We start from the raw sequence: 26,256 nt of genomic DNA on the forward strand, positions 1-26,256 counted from the left end.
TAATTTGCATTCTAAGAAGGAAAAAATATACTAGCTCATGTGTGCAGCCTTACCTCCTCCTTGTTGACAAGTTCTCATCACTCTCACTGGTCACCAGGACTCTGCTAGATCCTCCTTGACTTGCTTCATGCATCACCTCAATCTGAATAAAAAGGACATGTTAAAAGTGAAAATACTTAATTGCTGATGCTTTATTTAGAGCACTTTAGCTCTTTGCAAGAATAAAAAACAGATCCTACCTAACCTAGCAAGTCACTAGACAATTTAAAATAATTGAATTCTATATGTGCAGGTTTTAAATCAAGAATACCTCTTGTCTATTTTTATTCTGCTTCCTTGCTCAGTGTTGGCATGGGAGGCATTCCTGACTCCAGGTGAAGTCGTTGTGTTCTTGCACCATAGAAGGTGAATTATTTCCTTGTGTAGATAATTACAGGCATGACAGTCTGTTACTTAGACTTTGAAATGCTGTTTTTTTGGTTTGTGTCTCAAGCCAAACCAAAGACTTGACATTTTCGGAGTTCTTTGTAGGGTGCATATGGAGAAAGCTGGGAATCCACCCTGTGCCTCTGAGAAGTGTTTGTGTCCCAGGAGCAGTGTTGGTAAGACAGTGCTGAGCACGTGTTTGTGTGCAGGGGCTGTCCCCAGGCTGAAATAGAGCTTTTTGATTGCTCCAGTGTTTATTTTGATAAACACTAACCTTCTCCCTTGTCCAGTCTTGCAGAGTTGGATCATTTCAGGTGTGCTCCAGGAAAGTTTTAAGCAGGTTTTTCCTCCTTTTGCTTTAAGAGCACCAAGTACTACTTGGACTTACTCAAAAGCCAAAATCTTCAAATTTAGTAAAACAACCCAGCTTCTGAGTTTGCAGTTAATCCAAGCCAATATCTAAACTCCAGCAGAGTCTTTTAGTTCCTGAGCACTTTCATTTTTAATGGCTGATTCTGGAGGGGAAAAGTATCTTACATTCAATATTGCAAAATTATTTAGGTGGTTGATGATAATGATGGATCCATTAATAAGCTGTCCTCACCTGAACTATTATCAGAACAAAGGAGAACCAGCTCTAGGTTCCTGCTGATAACTGAATTTTATTCTGTGTTTATTGCTGAAGATGTGGACTGTTCTGGCCATTTCAGAAGATGGACCAAGTTTAATTTTTAGTTTCAGCTTCAGGGAAATTTAGATGAAATGTATGAGCAAGTCAGGGGTGTGGATAACAGAAGAGCTGGGTTGAAGTAGCTTGTATTATATCAAAAATTGAATAATAGAATTTTGCCAGGTAGACATTTGATACATTTTTTAGCTTTCCAGGCCTTCTGGTAACACTTCCTCCCTGCTAAACATTCCCATCCCCCCAGAAAAGGAAAAACAAACAGACAAGCAAAAAAAATCCCAAACTGGTTTTGGCCTGTGTGGAATTCCTGCACTAACAAGATTAAACCATTTTTTAATATTTAGATGAAAGTAGCACATCCATGTTTGGGTGTCACTAGTGTAAGAAGTGCTAGTGTATGAGGAGTTTTGGTCTGTGAATTATTAATTAAAATCAGAAACTCTAAAATGCTTATTTTACAAAAAACCTGTGTAATAGTGGACTAAACTGGAAAAGGCACAGAGAACTAATAAAATGTGGTCTCTGTTATTGGATGTGTTCTCATATAGAGCTCACCTTTAAAAATCCCTTCTAAAATAACTCATGAACTATGAAAAAGTTCAAAACTGTAAGTGCAGGGACTATTGTGTCATCTCTTCTCCTTCTATATAACCTGTTTTAAGTTGAGGTATTTATTTTCCCCAGAGATGTACTGAAAAAGCTTATTCCCTTCCTCTTCCTCTCCCCCAAGCTGCTGAACAATATGAAAAAGGCTACTTGCTGTTTCCATCACACTTTCATGAGGCACCCAAATGAAGATCATACCTCATACCACCCAACTTGTTTCACAATTCTTTTTGAACATTCATTGCATTGTTTCCCTTACATTCAGGGCTTATGTTTTCTTTCTCAAAACATACCTTAAATTGCATTTTTTACCATTTTAATGATATAATGGTCTAAAGAGCCAATAATATGAATCTTCAGGCAAGTTGCAAGAAAATCTGGGCAAAGGGCTACTGTTATTTAAAAGGCTGTGAGTGTACAGCACTGTGTATGATTTGACCTCTTATTTTTAGTAAACTTAACTAAAGGGGATGTTGGCAAAGGTATGACATTTGTGCACAGACCATTCAGAATATAACCTCACTGGTATTCTTCTTATCTCTCCCAGGCGTATTTACATGGTCTAAACCCAAACATTCTAAATAAGATAAATGAGGTATTTGCTTGAATTTGACAGGGGAAAAGAAGAAAGAAGTCTGTTCTCTGAAAGTGGCTATTTCAGCTAGCTTGGGCAAATGAAAACTTCTAGGATGCAGCTGCAGTTCATCATAGTTTCAAGACCTGCAGATGAATGGAGTATCTGAAACCTGTTTCCAGTGTTAAAATACACAAGGAAGGCCAAACAGCTATTTTTGGTAGCTTATTAACCCAGTCAGTGTCTACAGCTCAAAGCAAAGACTCTCTGCTGTAAGGGCAGGATTCTTACATGCTGTCAGGCTTGGGAATAGAGAGGAAAGGATAAAGATGTCCAAACAATCTTAAATAGATTCTTGTTGTGGAAAGAATAGTGCAAGAAATCTCATCACAGAGACACAAATGCCAGATAGCTTTCCCTGAAGGTTACTTGCCTATGCAGGCACAGGTAACAGTGGATTTTCTTGGGTATTGGCTGGTTTATTCCTAAGTATTACATGTCTAGTTTTAAATCCTTTACATAGAAATTACCCTTAGAAAATATTTAAATGAGGAAAAATCTATAACTTTGTAAAACCCTGAACATAACACAACTTGAGCTGAATCGGATTACAGTTTTAGAAACAAAGTAGTTCACGTGCTATAAGGGAGGATGGGCACTTTGGCTGCATTTTAGTATATTATTGTTGGACATTTCTTCCACATTTCCACTTCCATCCTTTGAAGATGATTTCTCCTTTAGTGTAACTTGGTTTTCCATAAATGCTTTTTAACGCTATCATCTGAGTAACTTTCAAACTGCAATGTGGAGTGTAAAAAAAATCCTTATCAGAGAGTCAACTTAGAAATGTTCGATTTTTTTTTTCTTTTTTAATTCCAAGTGAGTAAACCTATATTTATGTGATCTTGAGTTCTCTCATAATATGGGATGTCCCCAAATCACAGGTAATCCTACCTTAATTCCACCTTTAGTCTTCTTAATGCTTTTCTTTTTTGATAACTCTACTTCAGAAACTGTCTTTGGAGGGCAGGAAATTTCGGTGGACCTCCTGTTGGTAGCTGAAGGAGTCAAAAAGAGAGTAACATTAGAAAATGTGCGCTGAAAGTTGAAATTCTACTTCCTAATAAAAGCAATGAGCAAAGATCCCAACACATCAGTAGTAACTGAGACCTGGCTTAGAGAACTGAGTTGTGGCTGGGGTGGCAATGGACCAGCTGGCACAAGGGATGGGCCACCTTGTTCAGTGCTCAGATTGGCATCCAAAGCTCCACAGTGTAATGATTGGTTTGGCTTCCCCTGGGAAAACCATCTTTAGGCCAGCACAGGTAAATGTCAGCCAGCTGTATCATCACTTGGGTAATTGTCACTTGCACAGTGTTGCTTGTGTGGGTTCCCAAAGAAAGGAAGTTTTGGTTCTGGTAATGGTTTGGCAATGTTGGATTAAAGGATTGTTCCCTGAATGTTTTCATTACATGAACAAGTCTCGAAAGAGTAATCCCAGGAGTTCAGCAAGTCACTGTGACACGGATATAATAATAGTGAACCTGAGGAAGCAATTGCAGAATATGGTCTGTCATGTCAGGTTTGAGGCACTTTGCAGGCTCTGCAAACCACAGCTGACAGTGAGGTGTCTGATGCTACTGGACAGTCATCCTTAACAACATAACCACTTGTCCTGAGCCTGCTGTCCAAAGGAAAGGTTTACAATGAACTGTGAGAAGGGGAATCATATATTTTGCTTGAGAAGAAAATAATCTCTGTTACACTTTGTATCTGTTTTACATTGATAACGAGCTCACAGCACACACTATATAAGCACAAGGCAATCAGCTCTCTTCTTTTTCTTAGTTGCTGAATTGATATGAGCAACATTCATGTCATGGTAAAAACACAAACAAAGCCAGAAGAAATGGTGAAAAAACCTGGGCTAGAAGAACAAAAAAGAAAAAAAAAAAAAAAACAAAATTGCTGCAATTCTGAGATAAGGTCCATTTCATTTTTATCCTGGGAAAACTTTCTAATTGAACAAGAACTTGTTTTCAAATGCATCTGGTAACATTTTGAGATGGTTTCACCAAGTTTAATGTTTTGAGGCATTGAGAGTCCTGGTGGTAATTAATAACTTTTTGGGGAGAAGCTGAGGGGTGCAGTAACAAAGATGCAGACATCTTTGAGTGAAGAGGCTGTAGTTTCAAAGGATTCATGTAGGAGGGGGTTGAACACTTTTTAGAGAAGAAACACATTAACAAAGTTTCAGATGCCCTTGTCATTAAATTCTTCTTTCAAGGTAGTTTTAGAAAAGGCAAAAAAGGCACATAGAAGCACCCAAATTATATTCAGTTAAAAAGACAACATATCAGTTTCACAGACAACAGTAGTGGAAGTTGACGTTTTTTCTACTCTGTGTCTTTTCAGCAGCCTTATCACACAGCTGGGAAGAGAATTAATTAAAGCGGCTTCTCTCCAACTCTTCTCTAAATCTTCTTGGATTTATCCAATGCTGAATGACATGAGGACTTGGCAATGTCCATTTCATGCCTATTACCTCTGCACAATGACTCTATACTAGAAGGTTTCCTCAATGGAACAGTGAAATCTGGCAGCCACCAGCAGCTATAATCAACTGCTAGAGGATTCTCGTGGTTCCCAGGACTGAGCTGAAATGCAAATGTCGTTTCTCTTTGGCTCTTCCATCACTCTCTTTCAGAACATACAGCAGGGGATTTGTTTTGATTTTGAGCACTACTTTCAACAGATGCTTTTTTCCCACCCCAAGAAAGCTTTCCCTGAAGTAGTAATTGTTCTCTCAAAGGTATTTTTATTTCACCCCAAAAGTGGTGTACTGACATTTTGAAACCAAGGGGACAAAAAGATGCAAGATAAAGCATATAGAAGCTATTGATCCTCATTGTCAAAGTTCTTCCTACCTTTCTAATCTGCAAGAAGGATGATTTATACTGTTGGCAAAACCAGAATACCAACCTTCATCAACTATTTGATAAGTTTTCAAATGGGTCCTTTTATGGTTTCCCCCATGAATGCCTGAGTAAAGTGGTTATAAGCATTAGCAAATTCACTCTTTTCCATACTAATGCACCCTGGAGATTCTATTTAGCCTTAAATTCTCATCTACCACCATCTTGACAAAATGCAGATTGTGATCGTACCTATCACACTAAACACTGTTATCTCCTGGAGCTTCTCCCATCTATATCCTATTTATACCTTGAAAAATCAGCAGTAAAAGAAATAAATCTAGGACTTGACTACCAAGACATTGTTTCATACTCTTAATAACACACAGGCATCCTGAATACCCTAGATACTCTGCCAAGGTCTAGCTGCCCTATCTAAATCTGGGTTCAGTCCACTGGATTGTTCTACAAAGCTAATTCTGAAATTTTATGGATGTGTTGTGGAAAGAAATGGAAGCAAAGGAAATAACTTCAGAAAACATGACAACTTTTGCTTAGAAAGCATAGTCAGCAATACCATGTTGTTTGACATTATCATTAATCAGAAGACTTGAGAGGACGGTTGATACTGGTATGAAAATCCTGGCTGAAAGCAACCAGCAGAAAAAGTGGAAATCAGTTAAAATTTTGATGTCTGGATCACAACTTGCAAATTCAGACAGCTCCAGGTGATCCAGAACAGCTTAAGTGAAAGATGGCACATTCACAAGAAGCCCGAGTGCAGGTGCTCCTTGATCCAGCAGCAATTACTCAGGTCAGTTCACTAGGTTAGTCTTGGCTTCTTCAGTGTGAGATATTTCAGGAAAGGAGGCAGGTGCAAAGATAAGAAAGACAAATTCAACTGCATATATTTCAGAGATGAATTTGATTCAGATTGACACAGCGAACTTCCCTTTCCAGTTTGACCCAGAAATGAACTGAGAGCAGGCAGCAATCTGTTTTGGTCATGCTCCAGAGAATTTGTCAGTTATTGACTGGCCCATAGTCAGAGACTGCTGCACGTCACTACCTTTAAGTAGTTTCTGGAGCACCTTAGAAAGAAACAGCCAAAATACCTGCCAATTATTATTGCACTAATTACTGTGGAACTGGAAATATAAGGGAAACTCCCTTATAAAATTCAGCACAGTTGGCTGTTTCAAGGTCAGTACTGTATTGTACTGCTGAGGAAGTTGAAAGTTAAAGTGTTGAGCTGCCTACTGAAAGAATAAAGACACAGGAACAAAGGAAGACAAGTGGGGTGTCTCCTTGTAGAATAATATTCCACATAGAGGAGCCTTGCTTTGTGCTTCTTATATTGCCAGATTTTCCAGGGGTTTGACAGCAATTTTGCTAGAGCAAAGAAATATAGATTATATTGCCTAAAAATGGAAAAGTCTGCACTAAGCCATTGAATGATAAAGCAAAGATGCTCTGGTGTTTCTTTAGCTGCCTAAACATTCTGTTTTGTCATCACCACAATTCAAAACAATGATTTTGTCATAAATGATCTTCGAACTCATGTTTCCTGTTGGACAGCAGGAGCAGCAAAGCCCAATAAAGTTTAGCAGACTAGTTGTTTCCATGCCTGTTCTTGCCAAAGGAATTTGATTCTGCTGTAGGTGATTAGTGAGAATGCACAAACTCACACAGAAAACATATGGGGAAAGATGTGATTGGGAAATTCACGCAAAACCTGAATGTAAAGCATTTATTTGAGGGGGTCTTTGAATGCCTTACAAGTGCTGGGCATGTATTATAACCCTTGACTACAGAGTCTGTGTCTCTTGCCGGCTAATGAGTTACACTTATTCAATATCTTGAACTATAGAAACGAGTGGTTTCTCAAACCATTAATGAAAACCACATGCAGCATCTTTTCTGAGTCAGCTAATCTGTCTGCAGCCTCACTTCCCCTGCACACATCCCCAGACTCTTGCAAGACATTCTTCCTTCATCCCCTATCCAGATGTTATTAGTTAGTGAGTGTTATGCACTAGTGACTGTGAGGAATGCTGGAATGGATCCAATGAGCAGTTGTATACATTTAACTGAGATGGAACCAGCTTAAGTTATATTATTTAAAGAATTGAAAAGGCTCCAGCTGTGTTCCCCCATATGAATCTCAAGTTCCAAGCTGGCCTTCTAAGATGCTTGTATGGTGAGTCATGGATTTTGTATGTGCAATGTGCTTTTAAACATGTTATTTGTTTAATGAGCTCACAGAAATTTTGACATCTCTGCTCCTGTATTTCACATTTATGTTGCACACAAAGAAATCTACCCATGAATATTTTATAGCACTTTGTACTGCCATGTTCCAGCTCTCACCACAAAGATAACTAAAGTAAGACAATTTTCCTAACCATGGTCGCAGGATGGCCAAATAACCTTTTACTGAAGTTTTCCAAGAATGTGTCAGGCTGAGAAGATAGCCTTTGGGAAAGTTTCATTTCGAAGAGTTAGAGTTTGGGAGAATTACAAGCAAATTAAAATAGAGAAATGCTAACTGCAATCATCCCTAATAGCTTGTATTCTCCTTTACAGTTCTGTAATTTGTCTCTAATCTGTGCCTGACAGCCTAGAGGCAATTCTGGCCTGCATGGTTTGACTTTGTGGACCTATCCCAATTCACTCCAGCTAAGGAGTTTTGTACAGAAATGCAGAAAACAAATATGTAGTCAAATCATCAAAAATTATGCCCTCAGAAGTAAATCAGCAAAAACATTTCCCTATGAAGTGCCAATTCTCTCCTCCCAACACATACAGGGACAAGTTTAGCCATCAGCAGTATTCAAGCAGCTTCCATTGGGAGTAAAGAGAGTTGTCCTTAAAATAAGGTGTTATATACGCTACTTAAATATTTTCAAAGCACTCATTATAAAAAGGTCAACAGAGGGGTTTATGCCTTTTCTGGGTTGATCTGTGAATAATACTTAAGCAGATTCTCACAGCTAAAATGTGCACCAAGTCCAGCTGGCACAGACTTTGGAGCATCACAATAATTCCAAAACTAGTTTTTCAATGTTGAACAGGCCTGTCCCTGCAAAATTTGAAAGCTCATTTGCGAAACCAAAAGCTTCAAGCAAAACTGAGATTAATCTAAAATTTTGCTTCAGAACTTCCAGACCCACAGTGTTGAGTGAAAAGTGCTGAGTGAGGGAGAGTTTACAGCAGCTCTGAGCTGCCTTTCTGGATCTTCACTAAGCTTAGAGTTTGCTGAGAGTCAGTCACCAGTGACCATAAGGACACAGACATAACCTGTGACAGTCATTTCCCTGATGGAAACCTGCCCTTCCTCTCAGACATAGTATCAGCTCTGCCTGTGTGCACCTATGTATTTGTCCATGTAAAATGGAGAGTCTGACAGTATTTCATGTCTGAGTCTTCATATCTGTGAAGATTTTTCCATTAGCACCCTGAATTGGATTGAATTTTCCCTACCACTCCTTGTTTGGAAAATGGATAGTCAGCAAGGAAAAACAAAACAAAATCTATTCTGGAACAAACATAACTTCCTTTCACAGACAACCATTGCAGTGCTGCCATGGTATTGTTACTCTGTTGCCTGGGGACAAAAGCCTTTCTTTCTAGTCTTCTATTTCTGTTTACAACATTTTATTGCCTTTGCCTGCTTTTATATTTATGCAGCCTAGGAACATGGCATTTTCTTGTTGCCATATTCTATTTTGCAAGCTTTTAGAAATATTCAGGTAAGTCCTGGCTAAAAAATGACAATGAGTTACAGTATCTGTTTCAAAAAGGTGCTCTAAGCCTCTCTCATGTTTCCAAGATGTTGCTCAATAAATTCTCCCCATAAGTAAATGTTGATAGTGCATTGATCCCGTGAATGTGAAGAAAGGGCACAGAGGAAAGTCCAAAAGAGGGTAGCTTCAAGAAGAGCAGAATTTCGCAGCCTCATTTTCAAGGCTTGGAATAGGACTCAGTGTCCCTGTTTCTATTCTCAGACACATTTGAGAGTCAGACTGCAAAATGCCTTGGTAAATCAGTTTATCTGTGCTTCAGTTTTCTTTCTGAAAAAAAATAAGAGGTTAAAATACTGACCAGTACTTGCCAAGTGCTTTGGCATTCTGAGGGAAAGGGCACTCAGGAATTTCAAAGTATGATTCTTGGTAGCTGACAGCTGGATAACACCCAAAGGATGCCATTACACAGAGTATATGAATGTACATGTACTATTCACAGCTGTTAAAGTAAGCTGTGATTGTGAGCCCCTGGATAAGCTGTAGATAGTCAGGGTTTGTTTCTTTGTACAGAGGTACTCTCGGTCAGGCACCTTCAGGAACCCGAATGAGATTTTACAATCTACTTATCAGTGTCTGAACAGGACTGAGTTGCACTTTGCACCTTCTAAAAGAACAACCAGAGTAACATTTAAAAATAAATTTCATCTCCCTACTATTTTGCAACAGGACATTAGAGGCTAATCCTTGTCACACAGTTATCCTGTATTGGGTTGTAAAACCCTGAACTGCAATGCAAGGGACAGAGCAATGGAGCATCTCATGATTTTCTGTGAAAGAGCTAATAGTATGGGATTGGTTGTATGAACAAGAATCAAAACTTAGAGCACTGTCATGTATATACTAGTGACTGTTCTATAAGGTTCTATCTATACCAACAATTTAATTAAAAAATCTGGAAGTGCTTTAAAATGACAAGAAAGAAATTCAAGAAACAAAATCAGAGACTGCATGCATAAACTAAAGCAAGATTAGCTTTTAGCCTGAAGATGCAGTTTCACAATAGGTGAAAGCCATCCTCAAATGGTACTTGCAGTACCTAACTGCCTCTGACCTGCTGACCCCATACCCCCATTTTCTGCATCTTCCTTTTCTTCAGCACTAGTGAATGATCACAGCACTCAGTGAATGTGATCAACTCTGACTTAGTGCTGGTTGGAGCAGGGGACTGGGGTGCATGAACTCCACAGCTCCCTGCATTTCTGTAACTCATGCCGTGGAAAAATAACTACTACATTTTTACAGTCTGTTGATTGAGTTTTCAAGGCAAATCACAACTCCTACGGCAAACTGACTGCCCACCTCAGTGCAAGAGCACATTGCTGGAGGATATGTGTGTGGCAGAGCAGGACCTCTTCACATGCATTGTGTTCTCAGCTTGCCTTAAGCCAATAGTGAAGCTGAAACTTGAGGTAGCAGCTGTATGTTAAGAACATGTTAAGCTAGTATGGTTTGGTAGGGGGGAAGTACAGATGTCAAACTAACATGGTAACAGGAAGAAGATGATTTTCCTTGGTAAGAAAGGATTAGAGTTGCAGAGCAGAGGAGAACAGGGACACTGGTGTGACCTCCTGCTGATATCCCTAGAAAGCAAAATGGTCAGGCTACTGGCCATCCTAGTCTTCCTGTTGAGAAAGCAGTTTACTGCAAGCTCTTCTTGCAAATTGATTTTTTTAAAAAGCTTTTTGGTAAAGGTTCCCCTTTTAAAAAGCCCTACAATTCCAAAGGGTCAATGCCTTCTTGCCACCAAGCACAGCCACTGGTCTCCAAGATGCAGTGTCTCAAATTAGCTTCACCCATGTTCCTTTTGCAGAAAACAGCTATCTTGGTTAAAGGCACGTGAAAACTTCAAATCAGGAACTTTCAGTAAATTCCAAACAGAAGCAACGTTCAACTTTTATAGTTAGCAGAGGACAAACTAGAAAGTGAATGAACATCTGTGTAGAGGGGAAAAAGCAAAACTTCCACAAATGAGGCAGTGTCACTAGCAAACCCTTAATTTGGCAAGTATCTGATTGAAACTTGAGGTATTGTGACCTTTTAAAGATGAGTATTCACATTACAGTATGTGCAATGTAAAAGAGGTTCTTGTGCTTACTTTCCAGGCTTGCAGTGACTACCCTGGCTTGGGTATTCAAGAACTGGCAATATAAGACACACTGGGAAACAGTATAGAAATGTACTCTGTAGATTAGACCTAGGAAGAGAAACCTGAGGTTTTTTGTTGGTTTGTTGTTGGTTTGTTGGGGTTTTTTTGCTTCACCCTTGTCTGTATGTTTGTAGTGACAGATATTTCACATTCATTTTTCATAGCTGGACCTACAGGGCTGACACTGCACATCAAGTGCAAGTCTTCATTCTGATAACAAAAATTAAACATCACCATGTGGACAAAACATTGGTGTGTGTCTGAAAGTAACTGCTCATGGCCTACCTACTGCTGCTGGCCTGGTAATCTTTGGTGATGCTCGTTTTGGGGAAGATTCAGGATGTGGAGCAACAGGTTGTACTGGCCGGGTCTGTTTGGCTGCCAGCTTCTTCAAACTTACTTGCCTCTTGTCAAACATTTCTTGTACATCTTCAAGTTTTTGTACAATTCTTTGGGCGTTGGCCTTGACAAAGAAAAGGCAAACAACAAACACTTGTCAGTGCTGGACTAAGTTAAGAAAGTACTTGTGTTACCAGACAGTCTAGAGCTGAAGATGACACTGTGCGGCAGTTTAATGCAACCCAGTCCACACACTCCACAGACATCACAGTTTCACTGACCAAGACATGGTGACTCAGGCAGTATTTCTGACACTGGTCTGAAGAAAATCACATGTGTTCCATGACTACTTATATGAGCAAAACTCATTGCCCCAAGGGCTCACCTCTGTGCCCTTTTGGAATAGGGAAAGAGGCATATTTTAGCAGACTCAAATATATAGCCCAGTACACTCTCAGGTACAAAGCATTTGGTAATTTTTAAATTCTAAGTGAATGCATGCACATCTGAGGGGTTTTACCTTTATTTCAGGGGTGAGGATCATGTCAAACTGATTGTAGAACTCCTTTGGGTTAGAGAGCTGGTGTTCCTTGGCTGTTACCAGGAACTTCTCAATTTCAACGAGTGCAGTTTCAGCTCCCTCTTGTGACTGGCACTTGTCCACAGCTTGGGAAGCTAAGAGGTAGATTCCAGCTTCACACCATTGGCTTGCCTTTAAAGAAAAATGGGGGAAGGACTCATCATCACTGACAGTCCATGTTGTTAAGTGTTGCTTCTACTCTGTGAAATACAGATTTGCCCTAATATGTCACTAAAAGGGATGGATGTTACTTCCTAGCATGCCATAGTTCCTGCCCAAGTCATCCCACCAGGATATGTAGAACTGGACTTGCTGAACTGAACTTGCTGTTCAGTTCAGCTCTCATGGGCTAGATGGTCCAGTAACATGTAAAAGAATAATACTCTGAGCAAAGAGGAAAAGTGTTACTGCAAACTCTCAGCTGTACTACCTCATCTGAGTGTTCAGTCACATAATTAACCCAAAAATTGAAACCATATCAAAACTCTCCAAAACTTTTTAGGCCTATGAATCTCAGTTAGAAATACTCCAAAGAAGGTTTACATTGCTGGAGTAGCAAACAAACATTCTCAAAGCATTTATCTTGCTATTCTAGCTAGATCAGAGAAACTGAAAACTAACACGTGGTAAATTGTTAATTTTTAAGCACTAGAATACATTTGGTTCTCATTTCAAATTTAGGTCTAGCTCAGTTTTCCGTAGTTTATTTCCTATTTTTCATCATTTTAAGACCATACTTATGAGAATCTACTGCTCCAATGTTTCTAGTTATATTTACTGAATGAAACAGAGAAAAAACAAACACAACTTTTTATCTTCGTCGTAACTACCTGAGCTTATAAAAACATTAATTTTCGGTAGAACCTTGGCAGGGCTGTTACCTGAGAAGGTTTGCTCACCTTATCTAACTGCTTATGCAGCTCAAGAGACTTTCCCAAAATATCATACTTTTTCTTGGTCTCATTGGTAAAGTCATCACAAATCCGCCTGAGTTCAACACACTTTGGTCTAATGGAGTCAACTGCATAATGATTGTTTTGGATGAGCTGTTCTCCATGAAGAGCTAGAGACTGAGCCTTCTCCAAAGGTTCCTGTGAAATTAATGAGAAAAATCCAAAGTTAGATCTTAGAATGACATTTATAATAATGACAGTCCATCTCTATAATCCCTGCTGTAGCCTGAGTGTAAAGGTTTGGGATATAAATATAGCTGATATCTTACTTTATATTTACATTGAAGACCAACTTTATTGTCACTGAGAACATTGAAACTTGAGAAGTTCCATCGGAACATCAAGAAGCACTTTTTTACTGTAAGGGTGAACAAACACTGGAACATGTTGCCCAGAGAAGTTGTGGAGTCCAATTCTTCTTTCTCCATACCAGGGACATTCATTATACAAGTTTTTTCCCCTGCTTTTTTCCCCCGGCTTTCCAAGAAACGAACTGGAACTACTGGGTCTCAACAACCCTGGATTCTGGAAATTAGGATCCGAGTTTGCAATTTAAAATAATGACTCATGAGAAGAGAGTAAATGGGATGGAAGGACAGTGACAAAGAAGTGTCTGGAATACCATGTCTATAGCAGCTAGAATACTAAATTGAGTGCAAACCTGTCCTTTCTCTTCCAGATGTTTCTGTTCCTTTAGGAGGTGCTCCACTCGAGTCACACTGTCCCCAATGTCAGCAAAACCTGCTTGTGCTTCCATGAGGTTATCCAATGTCAGTTTTACCTAAAAAACAGCAACAACAAAAGCATAAAACCAAAACAGTAAAACCAAAACAAAATAAACCCACCCAAAACTTTACCACAAGATACTCATAAAATTACAACAAACATTCATCTATATCTTTGAAAAGAGTCTGCATCTCAAATTTAGTCTTTCAGCTTGTTCCAAATTGGAAAAACCAGGGAATAAAGCAACAATCAACTATTCTTCAAAGAGCTGCCCTGTTTCTCACTGTTTAGGCCCACGCAGTTTTGAAAACCGGTAACTCCAGAGTCTATATTACTCCAGAATCTGTATTACTCCAGTCTCTGGGCTGACAGTTGGGCTTTCTGAACTGTATTCCCTTGACTCTGGTGGAATTGGCAACTTAACATCACAGAAGAAATTATATTTGATAACTTCACACGTAAATGTAAAATGGTTTATCAAGAAGTTGGTGTTTCACATTTTGGCCTCACAGTCTGGCACTTTCCTCACTGGGCTTTATTCAAATGTTGTAAGACATCTGATAGCTGCCAAAAATTTAATTTTTGAAAACTCAGTTCTTATTTCATAATGAAGGGCTTCTCTCCCAATCTTCTTTTTGGATTGCCAGTATACTTTAGGTATGGGTAAAATTTGACCTTATTTACCAGAGAAGACTAGACAGCATGAACAAATGAAGTACCTCTCTAAAATCATGTTCAAAGTGTCGAAGCTGCAGGCACTGTTCTAGTTTTAGATGATGTTTGGTCCAAAATTGATCAAAAGCCTTTTCTGTTTCATCCAACTGAGCCAACAACCTGTTAAGAAATTATAATGAATAGAATGTACTTATTTCCTATGGTTCATTTCTTTTAAGTTACACTAACTGGTGGCAGAAAGCAGAGCAGGGAGATGGTGGGGAGCCTACACTCATGTAAGAGGGCTCTGTGTCAACTCTCCCTTAAGCAAAAGAGAATTAAATTTGCAGTGGGATAGGCAGGAGTATGATGGGTGAGTGACAACTACATGGATCCACTGTGGCAGTTGCAGTCCTGCCTCCTGACCTGCAACAAGGACTCAGAGCTGTTCCATGCTCTGGCAGCCAAGGGCAACTGTAATCCCAAGCTTCCACCCAATGCTTCAAAGATAATTCACCCCCAACTGATGCAGACTGAATGTGATGCAATTATTATTTTATGGAATGTTTAAAGCAGAACTCTACAACTTGTTCATTTTTTTCACCCATCAGAAACAGGCAAGGACTGAATCATTTTTCCCAGTCCATTAAAAACAATACATTAGAAGCTCATAATGACTCCCATGGACATTATTTTGTGTAAATGATGAAACATTTATTTGCAAAGAAATTAATATCAAGGTGTCATACATCTTGAGTAAAATGTCTAAAACCAGACTTGTGAGTCATCTGCACAGTTTCTCAATGATCCATTAATTACAAAGTAGAACAGTTTAAACAAGAAGAAAAAATGAAAAGAAAGTTTTCCGTGAATATCCTGTATTTCAATAAATGGGCACTCTTTGGGCAAGTAGGGATTGGTGAGTGCTGAAATGATCAAGTTATTAGGGCAAATGACAATAGTTCCCTCCTATTTCTCTCAAAACTAAAGTTCTGTTTTCAATCTATCCCTGGAAAATGTGGTTTTAATCAAAGCTGGTTGTTGAATTCAAGATGAATTCGCAAATTCCTTTGGTGTGACTGTTAAAAGGATTTTAAAGTATTCAGTGAAAAATATCAGCTCAGCTTTACTTTTAGCAGCTTTGTTCCCAGTGAATGCAGACATGCTGAAACACTAGCATGGCATTTCTCTTTCCACTGCATCACATGGCACAGCAGAAACTTCTACATGGTGACTAAAAGCTTTATGGTAGTAACTAGCATAGGAAGGAAAAGGGGTTTGTTTCTCTCTCTCTCTCTCTCTGCAGGGTATCACTTCATCTGTTTCTCCCCCAGTGATTCCACAGACATACACAAACACACACCCTCTCATCTCACAGAGATTCAGGTGCCCTTCAAATCAGGCACAGAAGTTTGGAGGACACATATGTTACAGGGAAAGTAAGTCTCATGTTAAATCTTCAGCCCAGGCAGTTAGTGGTCTGACCAAAAATTACCACAAAATTCAGGACTTGTTTGAACTCACCTTGACAGTTCAGTCAAGTAAATTCCTCAAAACCATTCCCTTCTCTGAGTTCCCTGTCCAATAAATCCTGAGTGGTTGAACCAGAGGCAATTTATAACTCGCATATTTAAATTATTTAAATTACACTTGCATTTCTTAGGAATAAATTAGCAACTTGCACAAGGTAATCTAGCTTCACTGACCTTTCTACTGTGGCTACATTTTCCAGTTCATCTGGACTGAGTTTGCTGTTGGCACTTCGGGTGACTGGCTCCCGAATGCATGTCAGCAGGGTGGCCCCCTGCTTCACTGCTAGTTTCAGCTCATCCTGAGGGAAAGAAAACAAGCCAGAAAACAAATTGTATGTACTTCTAACAACACTCACATCTCTTACATGGACAACAGAGTAATGCTACGGGAGGATGCTTTCTTAGGTACTAAATATTTGGAACAAAATATAAATGCTTACCAAAGGTGATACGTTTTTCTAGAAAATGCAGAGACTAAATCAGTTCACTTTGAATAGTAGATCTATTTTTGAGAAAAGAAATAGTACAATTTCTGAGCAGACTGCATTTCTGACCAGGCAGAAATTTATTGCAGAATAAATTATTCTACCACAAATTGAATGTGTGCTGCAGATTGTTCAGTGAGCTGAGAGCCTGCGCTGACACGTTGCACTTCTTAATGGAATTTCCTTCAAACAACATTGTGACATGCTGAGCCACAGTACAACAGGTATAAGGAGTCATCCATGGAAGAAGAGTCTTCCCAGCATGAAAGATAAGTAATGAAAAGGGCAATTAGGCTGAAACATTATTATATCAGCAGATGAACCCCACATCACTGCACATTCTTCCATAAAACGTGCTGTTGTGCTAATATAGTTTAAGTAGTATTTTTTCTCTTGTGTTTAACCTAAGGTATTTGTTGACAGCAATAATGTTTTCTTCTGATTCTTATTCTGCAAAGCTAAACTTGCCCCAAAGTTTGGTGTGGTTTTTTTTTTAAATAAAACAACCATGATTGCCTAGATCATTCTATCTATTCCTAATTATCCTCGCAGTCGTCTCTATCTGCTCCAGTTCATCCTTTCTGATGAACTCTTCATCAGGAGCCCATGCTATTCCAGATGTGATTCCATCACACCCCCTCATACATTAGAAGTGACATTTCCCTGTTCTATCACTCTTGAAGCTGTAAAATGTCCTTTTCCACAGCTGAATCAAATTGACCTCCTGAACCCAGGTTTCTGTCCTCCTCAGTGGCTTCCAGACAATGGACTCTCAAGTGATGGCAGAAAATTTTGTTAAGTCACAAATCATGTACTGTTGTGCTGGAGCCATCATGAGAAGACAACACTCACCTTCAGCTTGCTGTGGTGGTCGGTGTGTGCGGAGAGGAGCTCCTCTGTGCACTGCACATCGTTGGGAAGTTCAGTCTCTGCTAAGTCTGTTCCAAAGGTCTGTAGCATCTGTGCTGTTGTTTTTACTGTCATTGCAAAGTTTTCAATAGCCTGGAAAAGCAGGAGCATAAAGTCACAAACTTTAACAACAGCCCTTTAACAACACTCAGTCCTTCAGGCACACTGTGCTGCAAGTATTACATGTCTGTAAAGCAGGTCATGTTGCCTTTTTGGGGGCAGATATGCTAAAAGTCACAAATTGAATACTCTGTCACAAAGTATTGTCATCTCCATGAGCCAGCTGGGAACTCCCAGAGCTTAGAGGACATAATGAAACCACAGAGGACATCAGCTTCAAAGCCAGACCTAGAACTTCAGATCCTCTGCCCATGCTTACTGGGAAATTCTGCTATGTTTAAAATTTTAATGAAGGCTTTAAGTTGAGGACACTCCTAAAGTATATAGGGCAAAGTCTTTTTGTGTTTATATTTATACAGCCACTGTTCACTCAGCAGTAATCTGTCTTCCCCCTGACTTCTGAAAACGTGCATCTCCATCCTGCCTATCTGTACTAGATGCATTCTGTTCATGTTAGTACACAAATACAAGAACAAGTTACAGCAAACACCGTTAAAATGCATAGATTCAATGGAGTATTGCCTTATCACTTGGGTGTACTAACACAAAACTTGTCAGAAATCTGTGGTTTTACTGAAGAAAGGGCAAAAGAGGAAGCCTTAAAACCAATGCTGCCTTCTGAGAATATATTGTTCAGACCTGTGAGATGTGAGTAAAACTTTTATATCTAGTAGCAAGTAATTGCATGGAATGTTTTTTCATGATTATGCCCAAATTTTGAGGGGGACAGTATTGTTCTATGTAGCTCTTTATTCTTTGTACTTTGTGATCTAACCCACTCAATGGTTTGTGTCAGTCAGCAGCACTAGGGATGCTCTTACATCCAGGCAAATGCTACATAGTTGTTGCACATTGCATTCCCTTCTCTGGCAATGATGGGAATTCCTTATCTGCAACCATGACAGTAAAATTTTGCTGTGTGCTCAGTGAAAAACAAACAGGAAGTAGATCATTATTCAAAAGGTATAGTCCAAATATGTGATCTGAAACATGCCCCAGATGAAGCAATGCCTGCACAGTCCATAGCCTCCTTCCCTTTTTCCCAATGAATTCATGCCTGCTTTCAACACAAGCAGTACAGACTGTGCACTGCTCTGGGTTGGTGCCCAGCAGCTGTAGCCTGCTGTTCTCAGCACTGAAACTACTGGATTAGAGTTGGCTGAAATGCCACACTTCTGACAGACACAGCCATCCACAACCGATTTCCTGAAAGCCCAAAAATGTATTCCGTGGGCAAAAAAGCTCACAGGCTCCTGCCAACCCAGATAAGAAAGCAGAAACCGTGAACGATGCAGGGAGATCGCTGAGTCACTGCCACTTAGCCACGGTTTAAAGCTCTTTCAGAAAAAAAGCCCTGGCAGGACGAGATAGGAGAACACTGAGAGAAGCAGCAAAGGACATGAAGACCATACCTCAGCAAGACTCAAAGTCAGGTTGTTTCAAGGTGCCATGGAGGCTGACACTTCCCTAATGACAACCTCTTATACAGATATTCCTTGCTTGACTGCACCACTCACCAGGAGCTTATCTGAGTTTCATTAAATAGTGTGCTTGCCCCCACCCTCTCCTGTGCACATGTCTAATAAATTGTTTCATGTACCTAAGTTATATCTGTGGCTTGTTGGGTTTTTTTCCAAGTCTCTCTGCTTGGTAAGAGTTTTTCAAACAAATTTAACTCAAACCTCTGCAGATTATATAGCCACACTCCCCTCAAATCTTGGCTCACTTTTATTTGCATATTTTAACATACTATATATTATTACTTTATGTAAACTCCTCTCATTAATAAATGATACAGCCTTTCTTGTGTCTCTCTTTCCTGCCCTCCCGCATATTTTCAAGCCTTTAGCTGTGTGAAAGCTCATACAGACGATTCATTTCTTCACACTCCCCCCTCCTGCAAGGACATTTTCATATTTTTGACACTTTTAACACATAAGCCTGCTCACCTATCTCAATTCTAACCTCACTGTAGTCAACACAGCTATAAATGTAGAAAATCAGTGCTAGAGGGAATTAAAATTCTGTGTTTCCACATTTAGAAGCCTGAAATATTTGGTGGCTTTCAAGGAGAATAAAATTCAATTTTATAAGGACAGAAAAGCACAAAAAATTATATCAAGAAAGTGACAAAAGTGACTTGACCTAAAGTTACCTCAGAAAAGCTCTTTTTATGAGTGTTAGATGTAACCTGTCCATCAGCAACAATAGACTAGAACCCAGGGCTGTTCAGAACTCTGCAAAATATTGGGGCTCACATTAGATGTGAGCTCTAGCATACCAATCTTGCAAGTAGACCCACAAAGACAGATGCAAACACTGCATAGAGTCTCTGTGAAATTAATTTTCCAGGATCACGTCCCAGCTTAGCCCATTTTTGCTCTGGAAGGATGAGACAATATTTTAGCTGCTAATGTGCCGGAGTTTGGAGTCTGTTTTTGTGAACTATCACCTTTTCTGGGCACCATAATGAATTGTTTACATTGTTTTGAAGCAAACACTGAAATGCATTAACCAGTCCCAAAAGGGAACAATCAAACCTGTACCAGTTTCCTCAATAGAATAAAAAGTCTTTCTGCCTTTCTACTTACAACTGTTCTTCAGTTACCCAAAATATGACCCAGCTGGAGTGCATGCTTACATAGCACAGAAATGAAAACAAGGTAAAATAAAATCTAGTGTTTCTATTCTCTTAAAAGCAGGGACATAATTAATCATTAAAGTAAGAATTTTGACCTTTGATTCAGTAAAGTGCTAAAGCCTATGTTCAACCATGAGCTGAAGGCCTATGGATCCCATCAATTATTCAAAAGCCAAGAGAATGTGCCAAGGGGCTTTACTGAGTAAGAATACCCTGACAGTGTTCGGCCCTAGGTCAGGAACACAGTGAGCTACAGATTACTGCTTCTATTGCAAACTTTTGGGAATTTGCCTTTCTCTATTTGAGTCATGGATTTCCTCCTTCCATGAGTCCCTGGCAGAATCAGTAGGCTGACATGCCCCTGAAGAGTTACTATTTAATGGTTTTGGTCATCTGGACAGTTCTGGTGCAGACAAGTGAAGAACACCAGCACTCACAGTTCGGTGGTGGATCCACTGGCTGTGGCCGTACTCCAGAGTTCCTCCCAGCTCCCGGGTCAGCTGACTTTTGTCAATATAGCCATGCAGATCAGAGACAGAGTTTAACATGATGATCTGAAAAAAAAATCCAAACACACTGGACTGAGAGAAATAATGAGCCCTTTAAACCATTGTTCCTAGGATCTGGGTTTGCCTTAACACGTATGAACACCGCAGTTCCACCACAGGCTGTCAATTCTCAGCATGTATTTGGTCATGCAATGGCCAGAGATTATTTTCACTAGATTTTTCCTTCTTAATGTGTACATGGCCATTCTTGAGCTAACCATAGTTTGACATCATCTTGCTCCTTTCTAGGCTGAGTCATTTGGCACATGCTTCAAGAGCAAAAGTATAGTATTGATAATGTTCACACAAACTTCTATCAAATAATTTATTCTCTAGATAACTGTTATTTACAGAGAAATGGAGGTTTAGGCAAGTCAAAACAGCTTCTTCAAAGCCAAGCACTTGATCCAGGCAAGTGCTGAAATGAAATCATTGAGAATAAGATTTCCCTTTCAGTTTTATAATCCTTTTTTTGGCACTGTACATCCACTGAGTTCACTGGCATTATTCAATTTAAAATCATGACGGAAGAGAAAGCAGAGACAAACCTAAATTCACTTTCTTACATTAAAGAGTCTCTTTACCATTAGACTTGCTTAATGAAAGCCAAAAAAATCTGCAGTCAGCTTCAGATAAGCAGCATTACCACTGTAAATTTGCCAACACAAGTGGTTACGCAAATAAAACACATGTATTGTTGTTCTAACAGCTAGAAAATATGCCATGATTTCAGCAACAGAAGAACAAGGTGTTGAGCACAAATTACTAGGAATTTTAAGCCTCGGACTTTAAAATAAGTCAAACATGTTACTTGACTGCTCTTTAAAGAAAGGCTAACTGGCTCTGCCTGTCAGCAGGCTCCAAGGGAGCGTGGTACATACACTGGCAAACACTCTGGGCAATTAGATGAGTGAAGATGTAGAGGATGTGCATTCTAGGCTAATAATGCTCTAGGAAAAGCCTTGAGAACAAACCTGAACAGGTTTTTAGCTGATCCTTGTTACAGAATCATGCTAGAATAATTCAGGCTGGCATGAACCTGAGATCTCTAGTCCAGCTTCTTCCTCAAAGCTGGGTCAGCTGTGAGATCAAAGCAGGTTGCTCAAGGCTTTATCCACCTGATATTTGAAAACATCTAAGGATTGAGATTGTACAACCTCTTTGGGCAGGCTGGTCTGCTGCCTGATTATCTTTGTGGTGGAAAAGTTTTTCCTTATACCAAGTCAGAACTGCTCTTGTTTCACTTTATATCAGTTATTCCCTGTCCCACTGTCATGCGCAGCCTGGCTGTGTGCTCTCGGTGACCTTCTTGGAGGAACTGGAAAGCTGCTGGTTTGTCATATTAACCCTCCCATGCCTTCCCTTCTCCAAGGTAGACAAGCCCAGTTCCCTCAGCATCTTCATACAGAGCACATGCTCCAAGCTCTGACCTTCTTGGTGTCTCTCTGTTGATCTCATTCCAGATTATTATTTTTCTTTTACTGGGGGAACCAAAACTGGACAGGGTATACTCATTGCGATCTAATGAGAGCCAAGTAAGGAGGGATAAGTGCTTGTATCAACCTGCTGGCTATGATCCTGTTAAAGTAGGACACTGATGACTTCCTTTGCTGCCAGGGCACACTCTGGCTCATGTCCAGCTCACTGTCTACCAAGTTCCCAGGTCCTTTTCTGCAGAGATGCTCCCCAGATAGTCAGGCTACAGTCTGCATTGTTGTCAACAACACAACACTGTTGTGTTGTTGGGAGGGAAGAACATGGATTCTTCTTTCTTGAGGAAGAAGTCCTTCCTAGTTGCAGGAATTTGCTTTGTCCCTTTTGTCCTTCATAATATGCTCGTCAGCCCATTCCTTGAGCTTCTGTTGCAGGGACTCTGTCTTGGAATGTATCAACTGCTCCTCTCAGTTTAGTGTCACCTGCACACTTGATGACAGTGCAGCCTGTTGCCTCTTCCATGTCATTGATGAAGATATTACACAGGGCAGGTGCCAGCAGGAATCACTACAACACTCCACTTGTCGCCCACTTCCGGATAGAGCATGAGCCTCATCATTACCCTCTGAGCCCATCATGAGACTAGTTTTTAAATCCACATCTAGTTGTCCATCTATCCAGACTTTAACCTAACTTGGATACAAGAATGCAGTGGAAGATGCATCTGGCCCCATGGACCTGTACAGGCTGAATGTTCTCAAGTAGGCCCTCACTCAATTCTTTTTCACTTCCAGTAGTTCATCTTCTCCTTGAACTCTATCTCTAAACACAGAAGCCAGGAGACCTTGTTGGTGAAGAAAGCAGAGAGTACCTCAGCCAAAGCTAGAGGAAAAACTGTTACCTGAATGTGTTACGAAACACTGCTTGTTGTGATCAAAGTCAGAAAACTCAAAAAGCTGCATCATCTTGAAGGGCCCTCAGACTGGAACCTGACATCTATGTACTACTTCTGAATTGCAAATTACATTTGAGAAAGTAAGTCTCAACTGCTTTGTAGTTCTTCTCCACCAGAGATGTTGCTGACAAGTTGGAAATCTTTTTAAACTTCACTAAAACTACAGAGGAATACTGTCATGCACTTCCCTTTTAAGAAGAATTTTGTGTTTGCTTTAATCTAATATTGTCAGAATGAGCCACAAAGCAAACTTATTAATATTGCTGGCTAATATTGCCCAACAGTGCACAGGGTCTTCACCCTGCAGGCATTTCTGCAGGAGAAAGCTTAGAAGCAATCCAGCATCCATCTAAGAAACCAATCTTAGAGAGCATTAGCATCTCCCACACTGCTTGCCAGCCTAAAGACAGTCACGGTCAGTAAGCTGAGATTGCAAGGGAGCAGTAGTTTAGGAGAGGAGGGTCTGCATGAGCAGGGCAGCAGAGAACACAGAATTGTGGTGAGGCTGCTTCACAATGGGTTAGGACACCTGAAAGAAGTCACAGCCTACAAAGGTCAAAGAAGTCCCTGCTATGGACAGATTGTTCAGCCTTTTGTGTATGCTGTGAGGATGCTTTAATTCATTTCCTGTGATGGCAGGTTCCTTAGGTAAATCTCTGTGTGTTCCTTTTGAATTCCCAGAATTTAATCTCAGATGAACCCTGGTGTGTCTCCTGTATTTCTTTATCTTGCTCCTGGATAAGGACATTTAATCAAATCACTATCCCAATAAAGATTTACTTTATGAGGTTTTATGAACCACATTTGTATGCCAATGTGATATAAATCCGCATTTCCTTATTTTGTCTGGTTTGTTATTTCAGCCTTTATTTCCAGCTCCTGTTTGATCTTCTGCTTCCTACTCAATCCAGTGTTGATTTAACTGAGCAAATCTACTTTACTGAACATATTTGCAGTCTGATAGCTCAGATAAACTATTAAACAAATGTTTCTTTGACAAATGCACACAATATTCTTGGAGCTCCTTTTGAATGTTCATGTCTTGGTCCTGACTCGCTTACAGTTGTGATAGGAAATACCACCCATCCATGGCCTAGTTATGACATTAATGTTGCCATAGTGCCAAACTCACAATACAAACAACCTGTAAACAATTTAAAAGATGATGGTGATATTGAAGATAGGCACTGATCCCTAAAAGTTCCCCACTCTGAAACTCAGGTACACAGGGGCATGTCCAGATGGTATTTTTAGGATGGGACTGCAAACACAAGTGAAAGGTCCCTCCAGAGAGCATGGCAGACTCTTAGTTTTTGTAAGGCTGCTCTTCTAAGTGCTCTGTGGACATCCCCAGGATGTCTCAAAATCAGAATATCCAAGATAACCGCAAACTAAACTCGTATCTTGATTTTCCTGCTTGTAAGAAAGATAAATTACTATTTCATATTTAATGCAGTGCTTGACCTCTACCTAGAATTAACCTTCCTTCCAACTTCCATCTCTTCCAAATTGGATTTGAAATGCAACACTGTCATCAAATAAATTGCTAAAAGTGTGGAAGATGCTGAATTGTTGGAAAATGCTAATCCTTGATGAGGTTGCCCTTTCTGGGCTGCAGTTGCTGCTACAATAGTTGCTATAGTAACAGATCATGGCTTATTAAATATAGGAACATCCATTTTTTGAAGTACTATAAGATATTTTGGTTTGGATTCAAAGATATATTTTTTCATCACTTTTGCATTTTACCAAAAAGCTACGCTTGCCAAACTACAGTAAATGTTACAATTTAGTCCACATTAACCAAATACCTATTCATGGTTCCTTTCCTGTATGCACTGTAATAAATAGGCTGTTGTCTCTCTTTCAGAAGAAGCAGAAGGTGTCTTAAACACCTGAACTTCAAACTTGGGTATTGACAGAGCTAGAATTCCTTGGTGGAGAGCTATGAGTCTTTTGCAAAACAATATGAAACCACAAGTAAAATCCAAAAGAGCCATATGAATCCCTACAGTAAAGTCATTATGGAACCCAGTATGAGTCTGGTCCAGGATGAAATATCATCAATAATCATAATTCAAGTCTATTTATAAAACACTTGAAACCACATGCAAACATGCAGCTAGGAACAACTCCCAAAAGAGCTCTCATAGAATAACCTAAAACTTGAACTCTTTCAGGATTGATAATCTTCAAATCACAGTCTCATCAACCTATTGCATATGCCAAGTGAATATAAAAAGAAACAGAAAACAAACTTTGAATCTTGAGGGCCTGGAGATCATAAAAGGCATTCAGAATAGGAAATGCTGTGGAAGCACTTAACAAAGTCAGCAGTTCCATGGATAATCCATAAAATAGTGCAGAATTCAACCCCAGCCTTTTGTTGTTCTGTAGTCCTCGATACTTAACGTTTGTCACTGGAATGAGATCTACCTCTGCCTACCTCAGAGGAACAGCTTCACTGAGTTAAAATGTCAATACTTAAAAACTGAGCCACATTTTATAGCTAGACTGACCTGCCACGTGGGAACATGTCCATTAAATACTGTGAAGCATCCACTGCTATTTAACATTTTGGCATTACCATACAGGTATTATCATATGGACCCAGATGAAAGTCCCCAGTTGCCACTTGCAATCAAATTTCAGTTACTGGGTTATGAGAAATTGCTGACACCCAAGAACTGCAGATATGGAGAAAATACATGGACAAAAAATGCATGCTTACCGGTACCTTCATTTTAAAGTCATCTCGATAGAGTTTAATGCCAATGTCAGCGATCGCCCTTTGGATAAAGCGGGAGGGTCTCAGGACAAACACCAGCTGCAAGTTTCCTGGAAATGCTCCCTGCAAGAAATACAGAACTATTAGAAGGCACAACTCTGCCTTGTTAGGGAATTTTCAGCCAAGTGTTTCCTAAACAGGGCAAAGTAGGTAAGATTTGCTGAATCTTGCTCAGTCCAGCTGCTCACTGTATCAGCTGGTCCATTCTGCATGTGCCCATTGGCACTGTCTCCAAAGCCAGCAGGAAGACTGGCCCATGGATTTTACTGCCCAGGCACACATTGTTTTCTGACGTGGATTTATCACAGAGCTGCAAAGTTCTTGACAAGGGCCTTTCTCCCCCAGATTTGAACCCTGCCAAGCTCCTTTGCACCACCACACCATAGGTTTTCCCATTTTTTAGGCTGCTGCCACTAGAGGGCAAAGCTGGC

General features: G+C 39.9%; 1 protein-coding gene across 17 annotated transcripts in view; it reads right to left on the minus strand.

Annotated features, from left to right (window-relative positions):
- MCF2L2 (MCF.2 cell line derived transforming sequence-like 2) overlaps positions 1-26,256 on the minus strand; it is a 218,431-nt gene that overhangs the window by 133,344 nt on the left and 58,831 nt on the right. For 16 of the 17 annotated variants that reach the window (XR_007903552.1, XM_051781467.1, XM_051781478.1 and 13 more), the window contains 11 exons: positions 25,769-25,888; positions 20,538-20,654; positions 17,283-17,432; positions 16,120-16,244; positions 14,479-14,593; positions 13,695-13,814; positions 12,980-13,171; positions 12,021-12,212; positions 11,447-11,624; positions 3,249-3,352; positions 54-142 (listed from right to left, as the gene is read on the minus strand). Coding sequence is in view for 16 of the 17 variants with exons in the window: in XM_051781467.1 (XP_051637427.1) it covers positions 54-142; positions 3,249-3,352; positions 11,447-11,624; positions 12,021-12,212; positions 12,980-13,171; positions 13,695-13,814; positions 14,479-14,593; positions 16,120-16,244; positions 17,283-17,432; positions 20,538-20,654; positions 25,769-25,888 (1,502 nt within the window). In the remaining variant the exon portion in view is untranslated. The remainder of the gene's footprint in view (positions 1-53; positions 143-3,248; positions 3,353-11,446; positions 11,625-12,020; positions 12,213-12,979; positions 13,172-13,694; positions 13,815-14,478; positions 14,594-16,119; positions 16,245-17,282; positions 17,433-20,537; positions 20,655-25,768; positions 25,889-26,256) is intronic. The other variant, XM_051781464.1, reaches the window with a different exon arrangement.

The sequence above is a fragment of the Manacus candei genome, unplaced genomic scaffold (assembly GCF_025592945.1).
Source record: "Manacus candei isolate 608988 ecotype Guabito, Panama unplaced genomic scaffold, ASM2559294v1 h1tg000015l, whole genome shotgun sequence".
Classification (NCBI taxonomy): domain Eukaryota; kingdom Metazoa; phylum Chordata; class Aves; order Passeriformes; family Pipridae; genus Manacus; species Manacus candei.